Consider the following 14,242-nt stretch of genomic DNA (forward strand, 5'->3'; position numbering starts at 1 on the left):
CGTACCTTGTCTATTTCCCGCACCTTACGTCACCCACCTCGCCAACCGAGCACGAAATGCGGAGAAGGGCCCTAGAAGTCTGCAGTGGCTTGTAGCGCCCGCTGTATGCACTGTAATGCTCACTGTAGGTTACCCACAGTACCTACTACGTTCTCAGCTAAGGAACAACAGCCCGGAACCTCAGTAAACCGAGAGGCAGGTCTCCTCCACGAGACCTCCATCGCTCTCGATTTACATGCACACAACACACACGCACACACACACACACACCCATACACACACACACATATATATATAGCACAGACAGCACCTCGGACGTGCACGGCTAGCAAGGATAGCAGCTCCTAGCTTCCCCCGCGTCCCTCCCCGGCGCAGCACCTGCCCCAAGTCTGTCATCCTGCTGGGTCCTTCCTCATCATCAGACTCCGACGAGCAGACAGCCGGCTCTAGAGCAAAACTCCAAACGAACAGACCTCTAGTCATTTGTCTAGTGGACAGTCCCTCCGCAGTCCAAGCGCCGCTCCCAAATTTAACCCGCCAAGAAAAGGTCAAACCCAAATCCCGAAATTGTTTCTTCCCCACACTTCTTCAGCACGCCGTTGAGCCACGAACCGTTTCACCCGCACGTGGCAGCCGGCTCCGGCCCCGGGTCTCAGCCTAAAACAACATCACTCCTAATTCCATAACATATGTATTCACTGTTGAATAAATTTCCGTTGCAGGCCTCGTGTGTTGCTTCAGGCCAAAAGCGGCTGCTTCCAATCAACCCATCAAAATACAGCCAACGTGACCGTGATCATCGGCCACACATGCATTCCCATCCACACTGCGCAAAGCCAGATCGGGGTATTTTGCCGTTCATTATCCTTCCCAGTCCCTTCCGTTTTTGTTCATCATTGCCCCGTACACATCGAGATATATCCATAAACTCGCCCATGCCACCACTTTCATCTGAAAAACTGATACAAAAAGAGGGGTGTCGTTGAGGGAAAGGCCACGGTACAGCCAGAGAGAGCTTCGAGCCTTCTCTCACAGAGCTTACCACCAATCAAACAACCGTCACCTGCCCCCGTCTCCACGAAGAAACACAGACCAGTATCCTCGGTAACCGGAGAAAAGAAGGGAAGATAACGTGTCTCGTGTCGCCATGCCCCACCAAATAGAGGGAGTTGGGAATGCGTCACATGCTGACTGCCAAGTTGACTGCTTGCCAGACTGCTCGGCTTGCTGCTTACCCGGTTGCTTGCCTTGGTCCACGTCACATCGTCGTAATCGCATTCCTAGCGTCGTCGGCTGAAAGCAATGTAGAAGCGAGGCGCAGGCTCGCCGAAAGAGGACGGGGCGATGGACCTGTCGTTGGGATCTGGTCTTGGGCAAAAAGTAATACTCAGTCAAAGAGGGCGAGACGCGAGAAATAGAATAGTTTTAACGGCAATCAGCCTCTTTATGCATGGCCGACGCTGCGTGACTGGCCAGACCCAGCTATTGCGCTGCCGTTGCCGCTGCCGCTGCAGCCGCCGCAGCCGCAAGTTGCTGCTGCTGGCGGTTGCTGTGGGCCTGGGTTCCCGGCAAAAGGGCCAGCACGGCTTTGAGCAGGTGGTACCCCGTGCGCCAGCAGACGCTCTTCTCCTGCTCGCCGCTCCAGATGTCGACGCAGATGCTCAGCGTGTCGAGGATGAGCTGCCTCGGCGGGATCCGGCACCCCGTGGCTGCCGCGCCGCTCAGGGGCGCGTCCTCGCGCAGCATGTGCACGCACGTCGTCAGCGTCGCCGAGAAAAAGTCGAGCACAAAGGCCCGGCCGACGAGGTCGAGGCGCAAGCCCTCCTCGTTGCACCACAGCTCGCGGTAGTGGACCAGCAGCGCCAGCGAGCACTCGAGCGACGACCAATACGACTCGGGGAACAGCGTCGGGCCCTCGGGGTGCAGCGCAAAGGGCCGGTGCAGCACCATGAGGCAGCGCCGCAAAAAGATGTCGACGGTGATGCGCTGCAGGCTGGCCGTGCACACGCGCTGGGCGTGGCCCATGAGCTCGCGCAGCTGCCCGTTGTACCGCAGCACGTCCGGGTACGAGATCTGGTCCTTTTTGGAGTTGATGAGGGCCAGCACGTCGAGGACGGTGGGCAGCGACTGGAAGAGCACCATCTGCAGGCTGTTGGGGGCGCTCCACTCGGGCGTCGCGCGCATGCTGCCCAGCTCGTCGGGCCGCGTCAGGGGTGGCATTCCCGTGCACATGGAAACCTTGATGTCGAGGTAGAGGATGGTGAGCCACAGCTTGCGGCGGGCCTCGCGCTCGACGGGGTCGCGCAGCTCCTCGTCGTTGTCGTTGCGCTCCTGCGGCAGGCCAAAGATGAAGGCGACGCGGACCAGCAGGCCTAGCAGGGTCCAGCACGAATCGACAGACCAGCAGGTGGCGTTGCAGACTAGCTTGGCCACCGACATGAGCGATAGCGCGCGCAGTGTCATGAGCGTGGGGCGGAACATGAAGGGCGTCTGCATCAGGCAGGCCTCGGCGGCCATCATGAGCTCGGTGGCGACGGGCGGCTCGTCGGCCGAGGTGAAGCAGCCGAGGCCCATGACCATGAGGAACTGCGACAGCCAGCAGAGGCTGACGGCGTTGGGGTCTTGCCAGTACCGCTCGACCTCTTCGCGAAAGACGGGTAGGTCGAGGATGGGGTTGACGACGTCGAGCAGGTCGATGTAGCGCTCAAGATAGTCGTCGGCGCGGGTGCGCTCCGCGGCCAGCAGGCGCGTCACGGCGTCGCGCGCGTAGTACTTTGTGGCGCCGGGGGTGCCGAAGGGAAAGTTTCCGGGCAGGCAAAAGTTGGCGAGGCACGCGTTCGTGCCGACGCCCTCGAGGGCTGCGGCCAGCGGCGACGACTCGCCGGTGGAGGAGGCGGCCAAGCATCCGATCTGGCACATGCCGTGGTCAGCGCGATGGTCCATTTAACTGGCCGTTCATGCCATGGCCTTTGGGCCGTTCATTTCCGTCGGTCCGCCAGACACGTCGGTCGCGCACAGCATCAACGTACCTTGGTCATGAGCTCCCGCCAGTGGCTGGAGCCGCGGACGCGATGCTGGACCTGCCAGGTGGCCATCTGGGGCTTCTTCTCGTCTCTGCTCGAGGGGACAGGCGCCGTGGGGCAGGGAAACTTGCCGCCGTTGGGCCCCTTGTTGTAGCTGTAGTAGCACTCGCGGCCGTTGCCGCTGGTCTTGCAGCGCCCGCATGGCAGCTCCTTGTCGCACTTGACCTTGAGGCGGTGGCAGCGCAGGCAGCTGAGGCAGTTGCGCTTGCGCTTGCGGACGATGCGCTGCTGGTGCGGGCCGGGCCGCGGATTGGCGTGGTCACTGGCCGAGGCGACGGCCGAGGCGGGCGAGCCGTCGGTGGGCGGGAGCGGGAGCGGTGCCCCGTCGACAACAATGCCGGCCGAGGCGGAGCCGGGCTCGGGGCTCTCGGTGGACGTGGTGGGGGATATGAGGCCGTTGAGGATGCCGTTGCTGGTGGGAGTCGCGCCGAGATCCGGGTCCTCGTGGCCGGGCGAGGCGGGAGAGTCGGTCGAGGCGACGGGGTTGAAGGCGGGTGCTTTGGCAGTGGGGGGCGTTGGAAAAGGGGGGGAAGAGGCCTGGTGGTGGAGGTGGAGGAGGTGAGGAGGGTGGTGTTGGTGATGTACGGGCAGGGCCGAGAGATCAGGGGCGACGCGGGCCGAGAGCGAGGGAAGGACCGGGGCATGCGTCGAGGCGGACTGCGGCTGCAGCGGCATCGGGGGCGGGAGAAGGGTAGAAGCCAGGGAGGAGAGATGAAAGGCGGACACGGGCTGGGGGCGGGCGACGCTGTTGAAGCTGCAGCGGACGCCGGCGTGGACGCAGCGCGTGCACGCGGGCTTGACGAGATCGCATCGGCGCTTGAAGTGGCGGCAGCGGTCGCACGTCTTGACCTCGCGCATGTGCGGCATGGCGGCGATTTAGTCGGACGAGGTCGAGCCGCGAAGAGAGAGTGATGAGACGGGAGCGCAGCAGCAGCGACGACGGACACTCCAACGTCAGCCGCACACACACACACAGAGGTGAGAGCGGGCGGCGGTCGGCGAGCAGCAAGGGGAAGTGAGAATGAAGCAACGACGATGGGGGAAGAAGATGAAGACGTCGTTAAGATGAGCAGGCTCCGAGGTCGAGGCAGTGAGTGAGTGGGTCGGTTAGTGGCCTATCGTCGGCAGTGTCAAAAACGGTACGGATTGCGTCGCCGCGTGGAGAGAGGGGTAGTTGACCAACTACCTACCTCGACAAGATGAGGTGAGAGCAACGGCCCGGGCTTCCCCCTTCTGCCTTGTTAGAGGCTATCAGATGAGGAGTCGAGCGGCTTGGCGACAAGACCCCATGGCCACTGTTTGGTGGACGGATAGTTGCAGCCAACGCGGTGCTGTTAGACGGGCAGGCGGGTGTATGATGAAGGGCCCTGTTGGCTGCAGATGTCGCATGTATGGAACAGTATGGAACAGTCGTACTTGTTGGATGTCAGTGGACCAGCAGTCGAGGACTTGTCTTGGGACGAGCACGCGAAAAGGCGGTCGGTTGGAGGTTACGGAGAGAGCCCGGGGCCAATCAAGCCGGCTCGGCGGGCCATCAAGGGAAGACGCGAGAAGCAACGGTGTAAGAGGCGGGCCAGACGTGTTTGATGGACAGGACCAGAGAGGGAGCAAAGCATGCGAGTTGGTGGTGAGAAGAGAGAGGGAAAGAAGAGAAGAGAGGCGACAAGATGATTATTATAAAATGGGGGACGCTGCAGCGAGGCCAATCAACCCACCTGGACGCCTGTGCAGCCCCGTCCCTGTGTGCGGTACAAGCTTGGCGGCGCGAGGTACCTGTCGGGCGGGAGGAAGGCACAGGGTGCCAGGAGGAGAGTACAAGAGGCTACCTGCGCATCGCGCGTGTCTCTGACCCGGGCTCGGGGGCACGGCGAGTACCCCCCGTGTGGACGCAGGTCCGCTCAAGTCTCCCCTCTCCGTTGCCAGGTACCTGCGAGACTGCTCGGGCGGGCAGGCTGAGAGGCGCAACGAGTGCTGCCGGTACTTGCAAGCCGGCGCAACGAAATATGCTTTCGACTTTGCATGCTATTAATACCTCCTACCGGTACCCGGCGTTGCACTGTCTGGCGCCAAAGGCAGACAGACGTTGGCACCGCCTCCCCGTTCTCTGGCCGGGCACTGTGCTGGAACCTTACATAATACACACGATGATGCCCTCGAGAGGGGGTTGATGGGGGTCCAGGCCGGGATCCGTCTTGCTCGGGCCAAGCAAGGTTTCCCTCATGGTCGTATTCGGTTTCTCTGCTGTCCCAGAATAAAATCAAATCAAATGAAAGGGAAGAAAAGCGCCCGACGGAGGCGGCATGAGCATGAATGTTGTCGGCGCGGCAGAGGACCGGGCGGGAGGGATTGGCGCGGCGGGGCGTGCGGATGCTCCAGTCCAAGGCGTGGCATCATGGTTCGGCAGAGCGAGAGCGAGGGATGGATCGAGACGACGGTGATGATGCAGTGGTGAGGCGCAGGCAGACACGACGGCTGGAAGGGACATGGGGGAGGGGGGGGGCAATGGGCTGGGCTGGGCTGGGGAAGAAGAGAGACAGAGCACGATGGTGCGGGGGGGAATTCGGGAGGGAGGGACAGGGATGGCACAGATGAGACGACGTGGGAAAAGAGACGAGAGAGTCGGGCATCCGCTCTCGCTGCGCTGCCAGCGTCGAACTTAATAATACAGTACCGTACGGGACGGTGGTCAGCGGTTGTGGTCAGCGACGGGGTCAGTCAGTGGTCGGGCCCTCGAACTGCCCGCCTTCCCGAGCAGATAGCAGATGCCCCAGCAGCAGATGCACCAGCAGATGCACGATCCGCGCCCCGGGCGTCGCACTGTGTGCGGGAGTCTGCAGTGGGCAGCCAGCGCTATTGCGCTACTAGCCCGTCAAAAGGAACAGGGGACTCGGGAGGGGGTTGACCTGCAGCACTAGCCAGGGCTGCCCAGCGCTAGGCACCCTGCCGGGGATGAGGGGTTGCAGGGGAGGGCATGCCATGCTCTCTCGTTCTCAGTTGCTCATGATCCCCTTCCTTAGTACTACTACTACTAACTACTACTAACTACTAATTAGCAACAAACGGAATCTGCGGAGCATTTCGCGCTCCCATCACCGCAACGTCCAACCAAGACACACACACACACACACACACACACACACACACACATACGGAGTCCAGCAACCATGGCACGACGACTGCTTCTGCACATACATACATTCACACCTGCATACATACACCCGCCGCGTCCCATGTGCCGTGGCGTACACCGGCGGCGTCAGCCTCCGTGCCGTCGGGGTTCCATTCGAGCCTGGTCGTCGACACCCTCCCTCCCTCCCTCCAGGAGCAAGCAAGACCTCGGAGAAACAGACCATGGGCGGCTGGCCGATTAAGGTTTTGCATGCCATGCTCCTCCTCTGCAGCCGTCTTCACGGCCCTACTCCGTATTCGTACTGGAGTCGGTCCCAGATCACCGCATCGCACGTGCCGTCTCTCCCACATACCACCTCTCAGCATGCACCATGCCGCCTTGGCTCACCCACGCCTACCCCCATCTTGGTTCCTGTTGGAGTCGGCCCGCTGGGATCGAGTGCGAGAGCAGACGAGGACACGATGCCACGTAGCATCTGTCGTCCATGTGTGTACACGTCTCCGAGTCAACCCTCTCAGATCTCATTGATCGTCACTTCAAGGGACATGTAATATAGAGGTGATGGTCTACGCAGATGACTGCATCTCTTTGGCAGACAGCCGAACCCCGGACATGCGGCATTGAGACACGGCACAAGCAATCGGCCGCATCAAGACAAGAGGCGGCGTCCACAGCCACGCGCACAAGGCGGCCGGCCCTTGACTCGGGACGGGAAGCCAGATTCGGACCTTTTCTTCTGCATCCTTGTGGACTGCCTACAGCACTGTACATACAGCCCCCATGTGTGCGCATGCATGTGCGTAGAATATATCATGGCAAACTCTGGAAGCAACGGCATCGCAATCTTCCATTGTGCGTCCAATGACACATGTGCGTCTGCAAGTACCAAGGGTAATGCCGTGTGTGCATTGCATCGTCCAGCAGGGTCCTCTCTTGCCGTCTCCTTTTCAATATACGCAATGCTCTGGTCGTCCACTCGCAGCGATGACATGACATACACAGACAGACAGACAGACACACAGACAGACACACACACACACACACACACACACACACACACACACATGTGCTCATGCATATATACCTCCCTAGCAAATAGTAAGTTACCAGCTCGACTAATGGGCGGAGCATGCGCAGCTCAATACCCGCCTCGCCCAGCATCGCCCCACGAGCAAAAGCCGAAGTCTCTCCCCCCAAGAAAAGAGGTGGAGATTGCCCTGCTGTTGGCTCGAAAAAAAAAGGGCTGCTGACGGGCTGGCTGACCTCAATCTTGACGGTGGGACCCCGGTTCCCGGGGGACACCACCACCACTCGCTGCCAGGCGGACGGTCCAAGGAAAGGGGTGGAGGAGGCGTGCCCTGGTTTCGATCCACGACTGGGCTTGGAAGGACGAGGACGGGCCGACGTCGTTGGGACGGCCATGTACATGCTCCCTCTCTGCCGGGTTGGAGTATCATTGTCAGTGGGTTCCTTGGTGAAAACTCCTTCTTCTTCCATCCTGACGCAGTCGTCGCCACCTCATGGCGGCGTTGCTATTCCTGTACCTACGTCAACATCAAGTCGACGAGCCTTGACTTGGGGGTACGACAAGGGGTAGTTTATAGCATGCAGTCTCCAGGAAAGTGAGCAAAGTCGACAGATGCTTCCGTCGCACCGCCCGTTAAGTTGCACGATAGGGCTGAGGCAAAAAGCAAAGGCATCGTCGGCAGCAGCTCCTCGGCGTCTACAGATGTTCCGGGCCCATCTCGCACAAAGAAAGTATAGTAGACGACAAAAGGAAAAAGGAAGACGAGCACGTGTCGCGTCCCCATGTGGTGGCAGGACGAGGAACAGGTGGTCCGACTCGACGGCAAGTCTATTCTGGCGGCTCCGCGCGCCGGTCGGCGGTTCCGTTCCGAGCATCCTGCTTTGTTCTTGCGTTGTCGACGTCTGTTTATTACTTTGCATGGGCACAACTTGTGCGTGCCTCGGCGACGGCCTCTTGGCCGCCAAGCAAGCGGTGGGGGCTCAGATATGCCGCAAGTACCGACAATACGAATACGCACACATCAGGCACGGCATAAGGCGCAATCTCATACAATGTCTAGAAAGACGAGTCAATGAGGTGCGAGCGCAGGGTAGAGAGAAGAGAGCGGCACACAAGCTCCGGGGCCGCAGCGACATCATGCCATGCACGGCGGCGGTCATTTTGCGGGATGAACCATCCCACTCTCATCGCTCCGTCTCTACGAAACCCAACCGTTTACCTAACTTTCTTTTTCCTCCTTTCCTTCTCTTCTTCCATCGATCGTACAGTGAAATGTCTCACGTGTTAGCCTGCGCTAGGGCGTGCACGGGCAGAGTGCATTAGGCACTAACAGATGCCGCATGGGCCAACGGCTCGGCTTCCGTGGCCACTGAGAATCTCGACAGAGCGGCGCTAGCCGGCAGCCAGAAGCCAGGCGCCGCGCGGCAGTTGCAAGGCCCCGATCCGGCGCCTGCGTGCCCAATCGCAAGACACTCACTCGGCCCGGCGCCTGGCGTCGGGTGCGCAGTGCGCAGTGCGTACTGTGTGGACAGGACCCCGAGCATCGCTAGACGCACTGTGCGGCGCTTTGTACACACTGTACACATATCGTAGACTTTCGACGGCCCTCGGAAGGATTCATCAGGACATTGTCCAACAGCCCGTTACTTCGGGGACCAACAAGACAAGACAAGAAGCAAAAGGGCCGCGGCGGGAGTGCGGCAACATCCGAGACTCGCCTCTCCAAGTGGTGAATATGCGTCCACCGCCCTGCGTCATCAGGCTAAGTAAGACGGCGCCTCTGCTTCTCGACTCATGCACACACACACACACGCATACGTACTGGTTGCATGTCGTGATTCCGAGCACCCTCTCCCTCCCTCTCTCTCTCGGGAGAAGTGCGACCGAGGAAAGACGGTCGGAATCCTTTTGCTCACGGCACCCCGGCCCGGCCGCAGCAAGCACTTGTGCCACGAGCATGGCGCGAGACTCACTTCGACGCCTTCCAAAGCCTCCCCCTCCTTCTTCCCTCTCCTCATGCCACTTCTCCTCGCCTGGTTGCCTCGTTCGGTTTTCGGCATCTAGAGCGTGGCCCCGGGGCCGTGCGCTAAGCCGCCGGCTCTCCCGGGGGCGGAGTAAGCCGGGACGGGGCAAACCCCCGACCAAGACCGGCAAGGCTTTCCTTGAAAGAAAAGGGGTCCAGCCGTTGTGCACACGCAAACATACGGTAGATAAACAGGCACCATCCAACAAAGTTGCACGCCCGCCAACCTTGGTCCGGGACAAGCGGCTCTACAAGGACAAATCATACCCTCTTCCTCTCTCCCCTTCCCTCTCAAACCAACGCACACTCACACACACTTCTCACCTGCCCATCCATAATGGCACCCCCACCCCCGCTGGACCTCCAGAGCAGAGCCCGAAGAGCGTGCAGAGCAGATCTGCCGTCCCACGCGCTCGTGGGAAGGGGGGGGGCACCTCTCGCGCTCTCTCCTGCATGAAATGCGACGGCGCAATGCAGGCTGGCTCAGGATATCCGCCATTGCATTCATGCATCCCACATACACGTGTGCATCAAGGGAAAGAGTGAAGTAGGTAGATGACCTGCATGCCTATATACCTACCTACATGCGTGTGTATCTGTCTATCCCTTGCCGTTCATACATACTAAGCACGCACACCAAGGCAGCTCCGCCAGTGCCGTATGCCTACGTATGTATGTATGTACGCACGGAACCGAGGGCCGCTTGCAGTTTGCACTCGCCTGGTTCCCGTGCTCTGGCCAGGGCAGCCAGCAGCAGTCGTCCTGCAGCCTGCCTATCTGCATGCAAGCCAGTCCGTGCCGTTGGGAGTCTTGTAACCCGAGAGGCGACCATCGACCATCGACTACTGCACGACGAAGTGGCCAAGGAGAGTGACGAGAGAGAAGACCAAGGGTATACAGACCAGACAGGGCTATCTGTAACTGTCTACCCTTGGTCTTCTCTCGGGCTCTTCGGGGGCCAAAAGGTAAAAAAAGGGGCACCAAATACATCCCTTTCCTTGGACGAAGCCCACCGCTAGGCTGCCGTGGTGCGCATCCATCCACCTTGCACGAGCCTCTCGGCAGCCGCACTCATCAACCGCCTTGTAGGCGCCTCTCCGTCGCTCGATGCTCGCCAGAGTCTACAAGCACCCACTGTGCCATGACCAAACACTCGAAACCATGCTTGCTACCGTTAAACTTCTTAGTATTGTGCGGTGGCCTTGTGCCGCCCCTCATTCTAAATCTATCAATACTATTACGATCTGCGAAACGCCTACTGCTACTTCTCGCACTTTTCCCGCCCGACAGTCTTGGGAAATCGGTCCCAGCATCAACAGACTCACCTCGGCAGCTGGGCCCGTTCACGGCAACCCGGCTGCATATCATGTTGCTCGTCGTGAGCTCCGCAGCGCCAGACACGAGGTGCCCGACGGCAGCGGTTGTTGCGCCGCAGCGCTTCGTCGCCGCAACCTCCTCTACGAGCGACAACGACCCCTCATCCCCTGTCGAGAGCATCCCCGGTTCCCCCTCATGTCATTGGGCTCCCTGGTCACGCTCGCCGAAGCCAGAGCCGCCAGTCTTCTTCTCCCCACCCGACGAGTCGCTGTCCTCGTCGATGCCGACGCCGCCTTTCTTCAGGTAGCTACCAAAGGCGCGAGTCTCGACGTCTTCATTCGAGTGGCCCGGCGTCTTGCCCCAGTGACGGTAGTAGACTCGCTTGGCCCATTTCCAGGCCTCGATGCCGAGGAAGAAGAGGAATGCCTCGACAAAGACGATGCCCCACTCCCAGCTGATGCCGGCGTGCTTGAAGACGACGGTGTTGAGCGTCGGAATGTAGATGATGGGGAACATGGTGACGAAGCCCGCAATGACGGCCCAGAACAAGAACTGGTTGCGCCACACATCCGTCATCCACTGCGTAAAGTACCGCTTGCTCTTGGGCTGCATGCGGAACAGAGACCGGCGCATGTTGACCATTTCCCAAGCGAGGAAGAGGGCGAACCAGGTGAGGCAGGCAAACGTCGTGGCCCGCGCTCGGAAGACAACCTCGCACCCGGCCGAGTATTCGTTGTTGCAGTTGTCTCCGATGTCCGCGGCGCCGTTTCCAAAGCCGTAGAGAACAAGGACAAAGGACGACAAGCAGAGAGCAGACATCCACAGGCCGTAGACAACCATGTCGAGGAGCAGTTCGGGGGTAAAGACTCCTTGTTTCAACTATACGGATTGTCAGTCACGACTCCGCTTCAACATACACGTCCCACTCTCTCGCACCGTCTGGATGGTCGGGTCTCAACGTAACGGGGGGATAAACTCACGTTTTGGGGAGGCCGCTGCATAATGTCTGGTGCGGCAATTTCAAAGCCAAGGCCCATGTCTGGCATTCCCGAGGTGACCATGATGATCCACAGAATCTCAACTGGTGCCAGCGGGAAGACGGAGATGCCGCGCTTATCCTTGAAGGCGAGACCAATCAAGAGGGTGCACGCCTGCGCAATGTTCTCGGCCAAGACGTGCAGGATGAACTTTTGAATGTTGTCAAACATGCGGCGGCCCTCCTCGACGGCATTGAGGATCGAGGCAAAGTTGTCGTCGGTCAGGACAATGTCGGAAGCCTCCTTGGCAACGTCGGAGCCGGCCTGGCCCATGGCAATGCCCACGTCGGCCCGCTTCAGGCTGGGCGAGTCGTTGACTCCGTCGCCCGTCATGGCCACGAAGCACTTGCGGCGGTGGAGAGCCTCAATCATGCGAACCTTTGTCTGGGGGGCGCAGCGAGCGACGACAAGGGGGAGAAGGGGAAGGCCGTCGATTTCCTGGTCACTAAGCTTATCAAAGTCAGATGCGGCCATGACCATGGTCTTGGCTACGTCAGAGGCAATCTCGTTCATTCTGGGCGGCAGGATGCCGACTTCGAGAGCAATGGCACGGGCAGTCTCAGGGTGGTCACCAGTCAACATGTGGACACTGATGCCAGCTGCGTGGCACATGCGGACCGAGGGGCCAGACTCGGGCCGCGGCGGGTCGTAGAGTCCGATGAGCCCCCGGAAGACGAGGTCTTGCTCAAAGTCTCCGCGCTCGAGCTCGGCCTCGTTCTCCCGGACATGACGCATGTCAGTCCGGCTGGCGAGCGCGAGCACGCGGAGGCCGAGGCGGGCCATGGCTTCCATGTTCCTGAGGACATCGGCCTTGACATGCTCGTCCAGCGCCTCGACGTGATCGCCGACAGCGTACCGGGGGCACGAGGTGAGAACCCTCTCAACAGCCCCTTTGGTGAAGAGCCACTGCTTCTCCGTCTCCTTGTTCTCGAAAATGACGGACATCTTCTTCACGTCGGAGTCAAAGGGAAACTCGGCGACCTGGTGCCACTGAGCGCCGTCACCCGACGCGAGGCGCTCTCGGTTCCAGTTGAAGCGAGAGGCAAAGACTTGGATGGCAATCTCGGTCGGATCACCGCGTCCGCGCCACTCACCATCAACCTGATTGACGGACGCGAGATTGGCGAGCGAGGCGATGTTGAGGTACTGTCTGAGAGTGGCATCCCTGGCCACGAGCTCTGGGCCGTCGATGGTGTCACCGTCGGCGTCAGCGCCGCGGAAATTGATGTCCTTGGGCTGAGCCGGCGTGAGCCCCAGAGGGCCCTCGGTAGGGTTGAAGGGCTCGCTGGTGGTGCCGACCGAGTAGGTGCCGCGGCCGGGGATCCATGCCTTCTTGACAATCATGGTCCCCTGGGTCAGGGTACCGGTCTTGTCGGAGCAGATATCTACGGGCAAGTTAAGCGATTGACGAGATGCGGGGATTTGCGACGCTTACTAGAAACCGCACCGAGCGCCTCGAGGCTCTTTAGGTTGCGGACAATGACGTTGCGCTGGACCATGCGCTTGGTGCCGGCGGCCATTGTGATGGTGAGAACGACGACGAGGGAGGCGGGGATCATGGACAGGCCGGTGGCGACGGCGTAGATGATGACCTCTTGCTTGGAATCAAACATGTTGGCTGCGAGGACGATGATGGCGCAGACGATGGCAGTGGCGAGCAGGATCAGAGCCAGCTTGGAGAGCTTCTTCTGGAGGGGGGTGCCGACGTTGACGCCGAGGAAGCGGCCGACGGCATCGGAAAAGGTCAGAGTCCAGGCCTGCAGCCAGCGGCCCAAGGGCGTGGTGCCGTCGTCGCGACGCTTGGGCTCGCGGCGACGGGACGTTTTGCCGCGGAGGGCCGCCGCAATCTGGCCAATCTCGGTGTAGAGACCGGTGGCGAAGACGACGCCACGGGCGCGGCCCTTTGTGACGGTGGAGGAGCTGTAGGCGACGTTGAGCCGGTCACCTGGGCCCGTGTCGGGGGCAAACGTGGGTGCCGTCTCCTTGCGGACGGGGAGGGATTCGCCGGTGAGGAGAGCTTCGTTGGTCTCGAAGTTGACGGCCTCGACGAGGCGGATGTCGGCCGGGATGGTGTCGCCCGTCTTGAGCTCGACCACGTCGCCAGGCACAATCTCGGCCGTGACAACGGTGGCACTGTTGCCGTTGCGGACGGCCTGGGCGGTGGGAGAGCTGAGAGAGCGCAGGGAATCCATGGTCTTGGCGGCCTGGAGCTCTTGGAAAAAGCCAACGACAATGTTGAGCACGATGACGGCGGTGATGACACCGCCCTCGATCCATGACTGGATGCCGAAAGAGGCGGCCATGGCGAGGATCAGGACCTAGTAGTGATTGGTTAGCAGGTGCGACGTGTCTGTCGGTGAAGAGGCTGCTTACGAGAGTGAGGGCGTTGGCGATTTGGCCGATGAAGATCTTGACGGGCTGCACGCCCTTTTGCTCGCCAAACTCATTGCGGCCGTGGTCTTGCAGGCGCTTCTGGGCCTCGTCGTCGGATAGACCGATTTGGACGTTTGCCCTGAGCTCTTGGACGACCTGGTCAATGGTCAAGGCGTGAGCGGGAGCCGACATTGGCTTGTTGGACTGGCCGGAGACGTGCTCCTGGACGCCATCGTCTTGTTTGCCGCCCAT

The 14,242-nt window shown here is 60.5% G+C and overlaps 2 protein-coding genes across 2 annotated transcripts; both read right to left on the reverse strand.

The window, feature by feature from the left end:
• Window positions 1-1,482: 1,482 nt before the first annotated feature.
• HRG_00479 (fungal zn(2)-Cys(6) binuclear cluster domain-containing protein) lies at window positions 1,483-3,950 on the reverse strand (the record flags this gene model as incomplete). Its single annotated transcript, XM_044858950.1, has 2 exons — window positions 1,483-2,910; window positions 3,030-3,950. 2 exons carry the CDS (start codon window positions 3,948-3,950, stop codon window positions 1,483-1,485), a joined length of 2,349 nt encoding a protein of 782 aa, XP_044725350.1.
• Window positions 3,951-10,778: 6,828 nt separating this feature from the next.
• Window positions 10,779-14,242, reverse strand: HRG_00480 (e1-E2 ATPase domain-containing protein; the record flags this gene model as incomplete). The annotated part of the gene is made up of 4 exons (XM_044858951.1): window positions 10,779-11,459; window positions 11,561-13,002; window positions 13,053-13,935; window positions 13,991-14,242. The coding sequence occupies 4 exons, from the start codon at window positions 14,240-14,242 to the stop codon at window positions 10,779-10,781; spliced, it is 3,258 nt and encodes a 1,085-aa protein (XP_044725351.1).

Source organism: Hirsutella rhossiliensis (genome assembly GCF_020360975.1).
Source record: "Hirsutella rhossiliensis strain HR02 chromosome Unknown scaffold00001, whole genome shotgun sequence".
Taxonomy (NCBI): Eukaryota; Fungi; Ascomycota; class Sordariomycetes; order Hypocreales; family Ophiocordycipitaceae; genus Hirsutella; species Hirsutella rhossiliensis.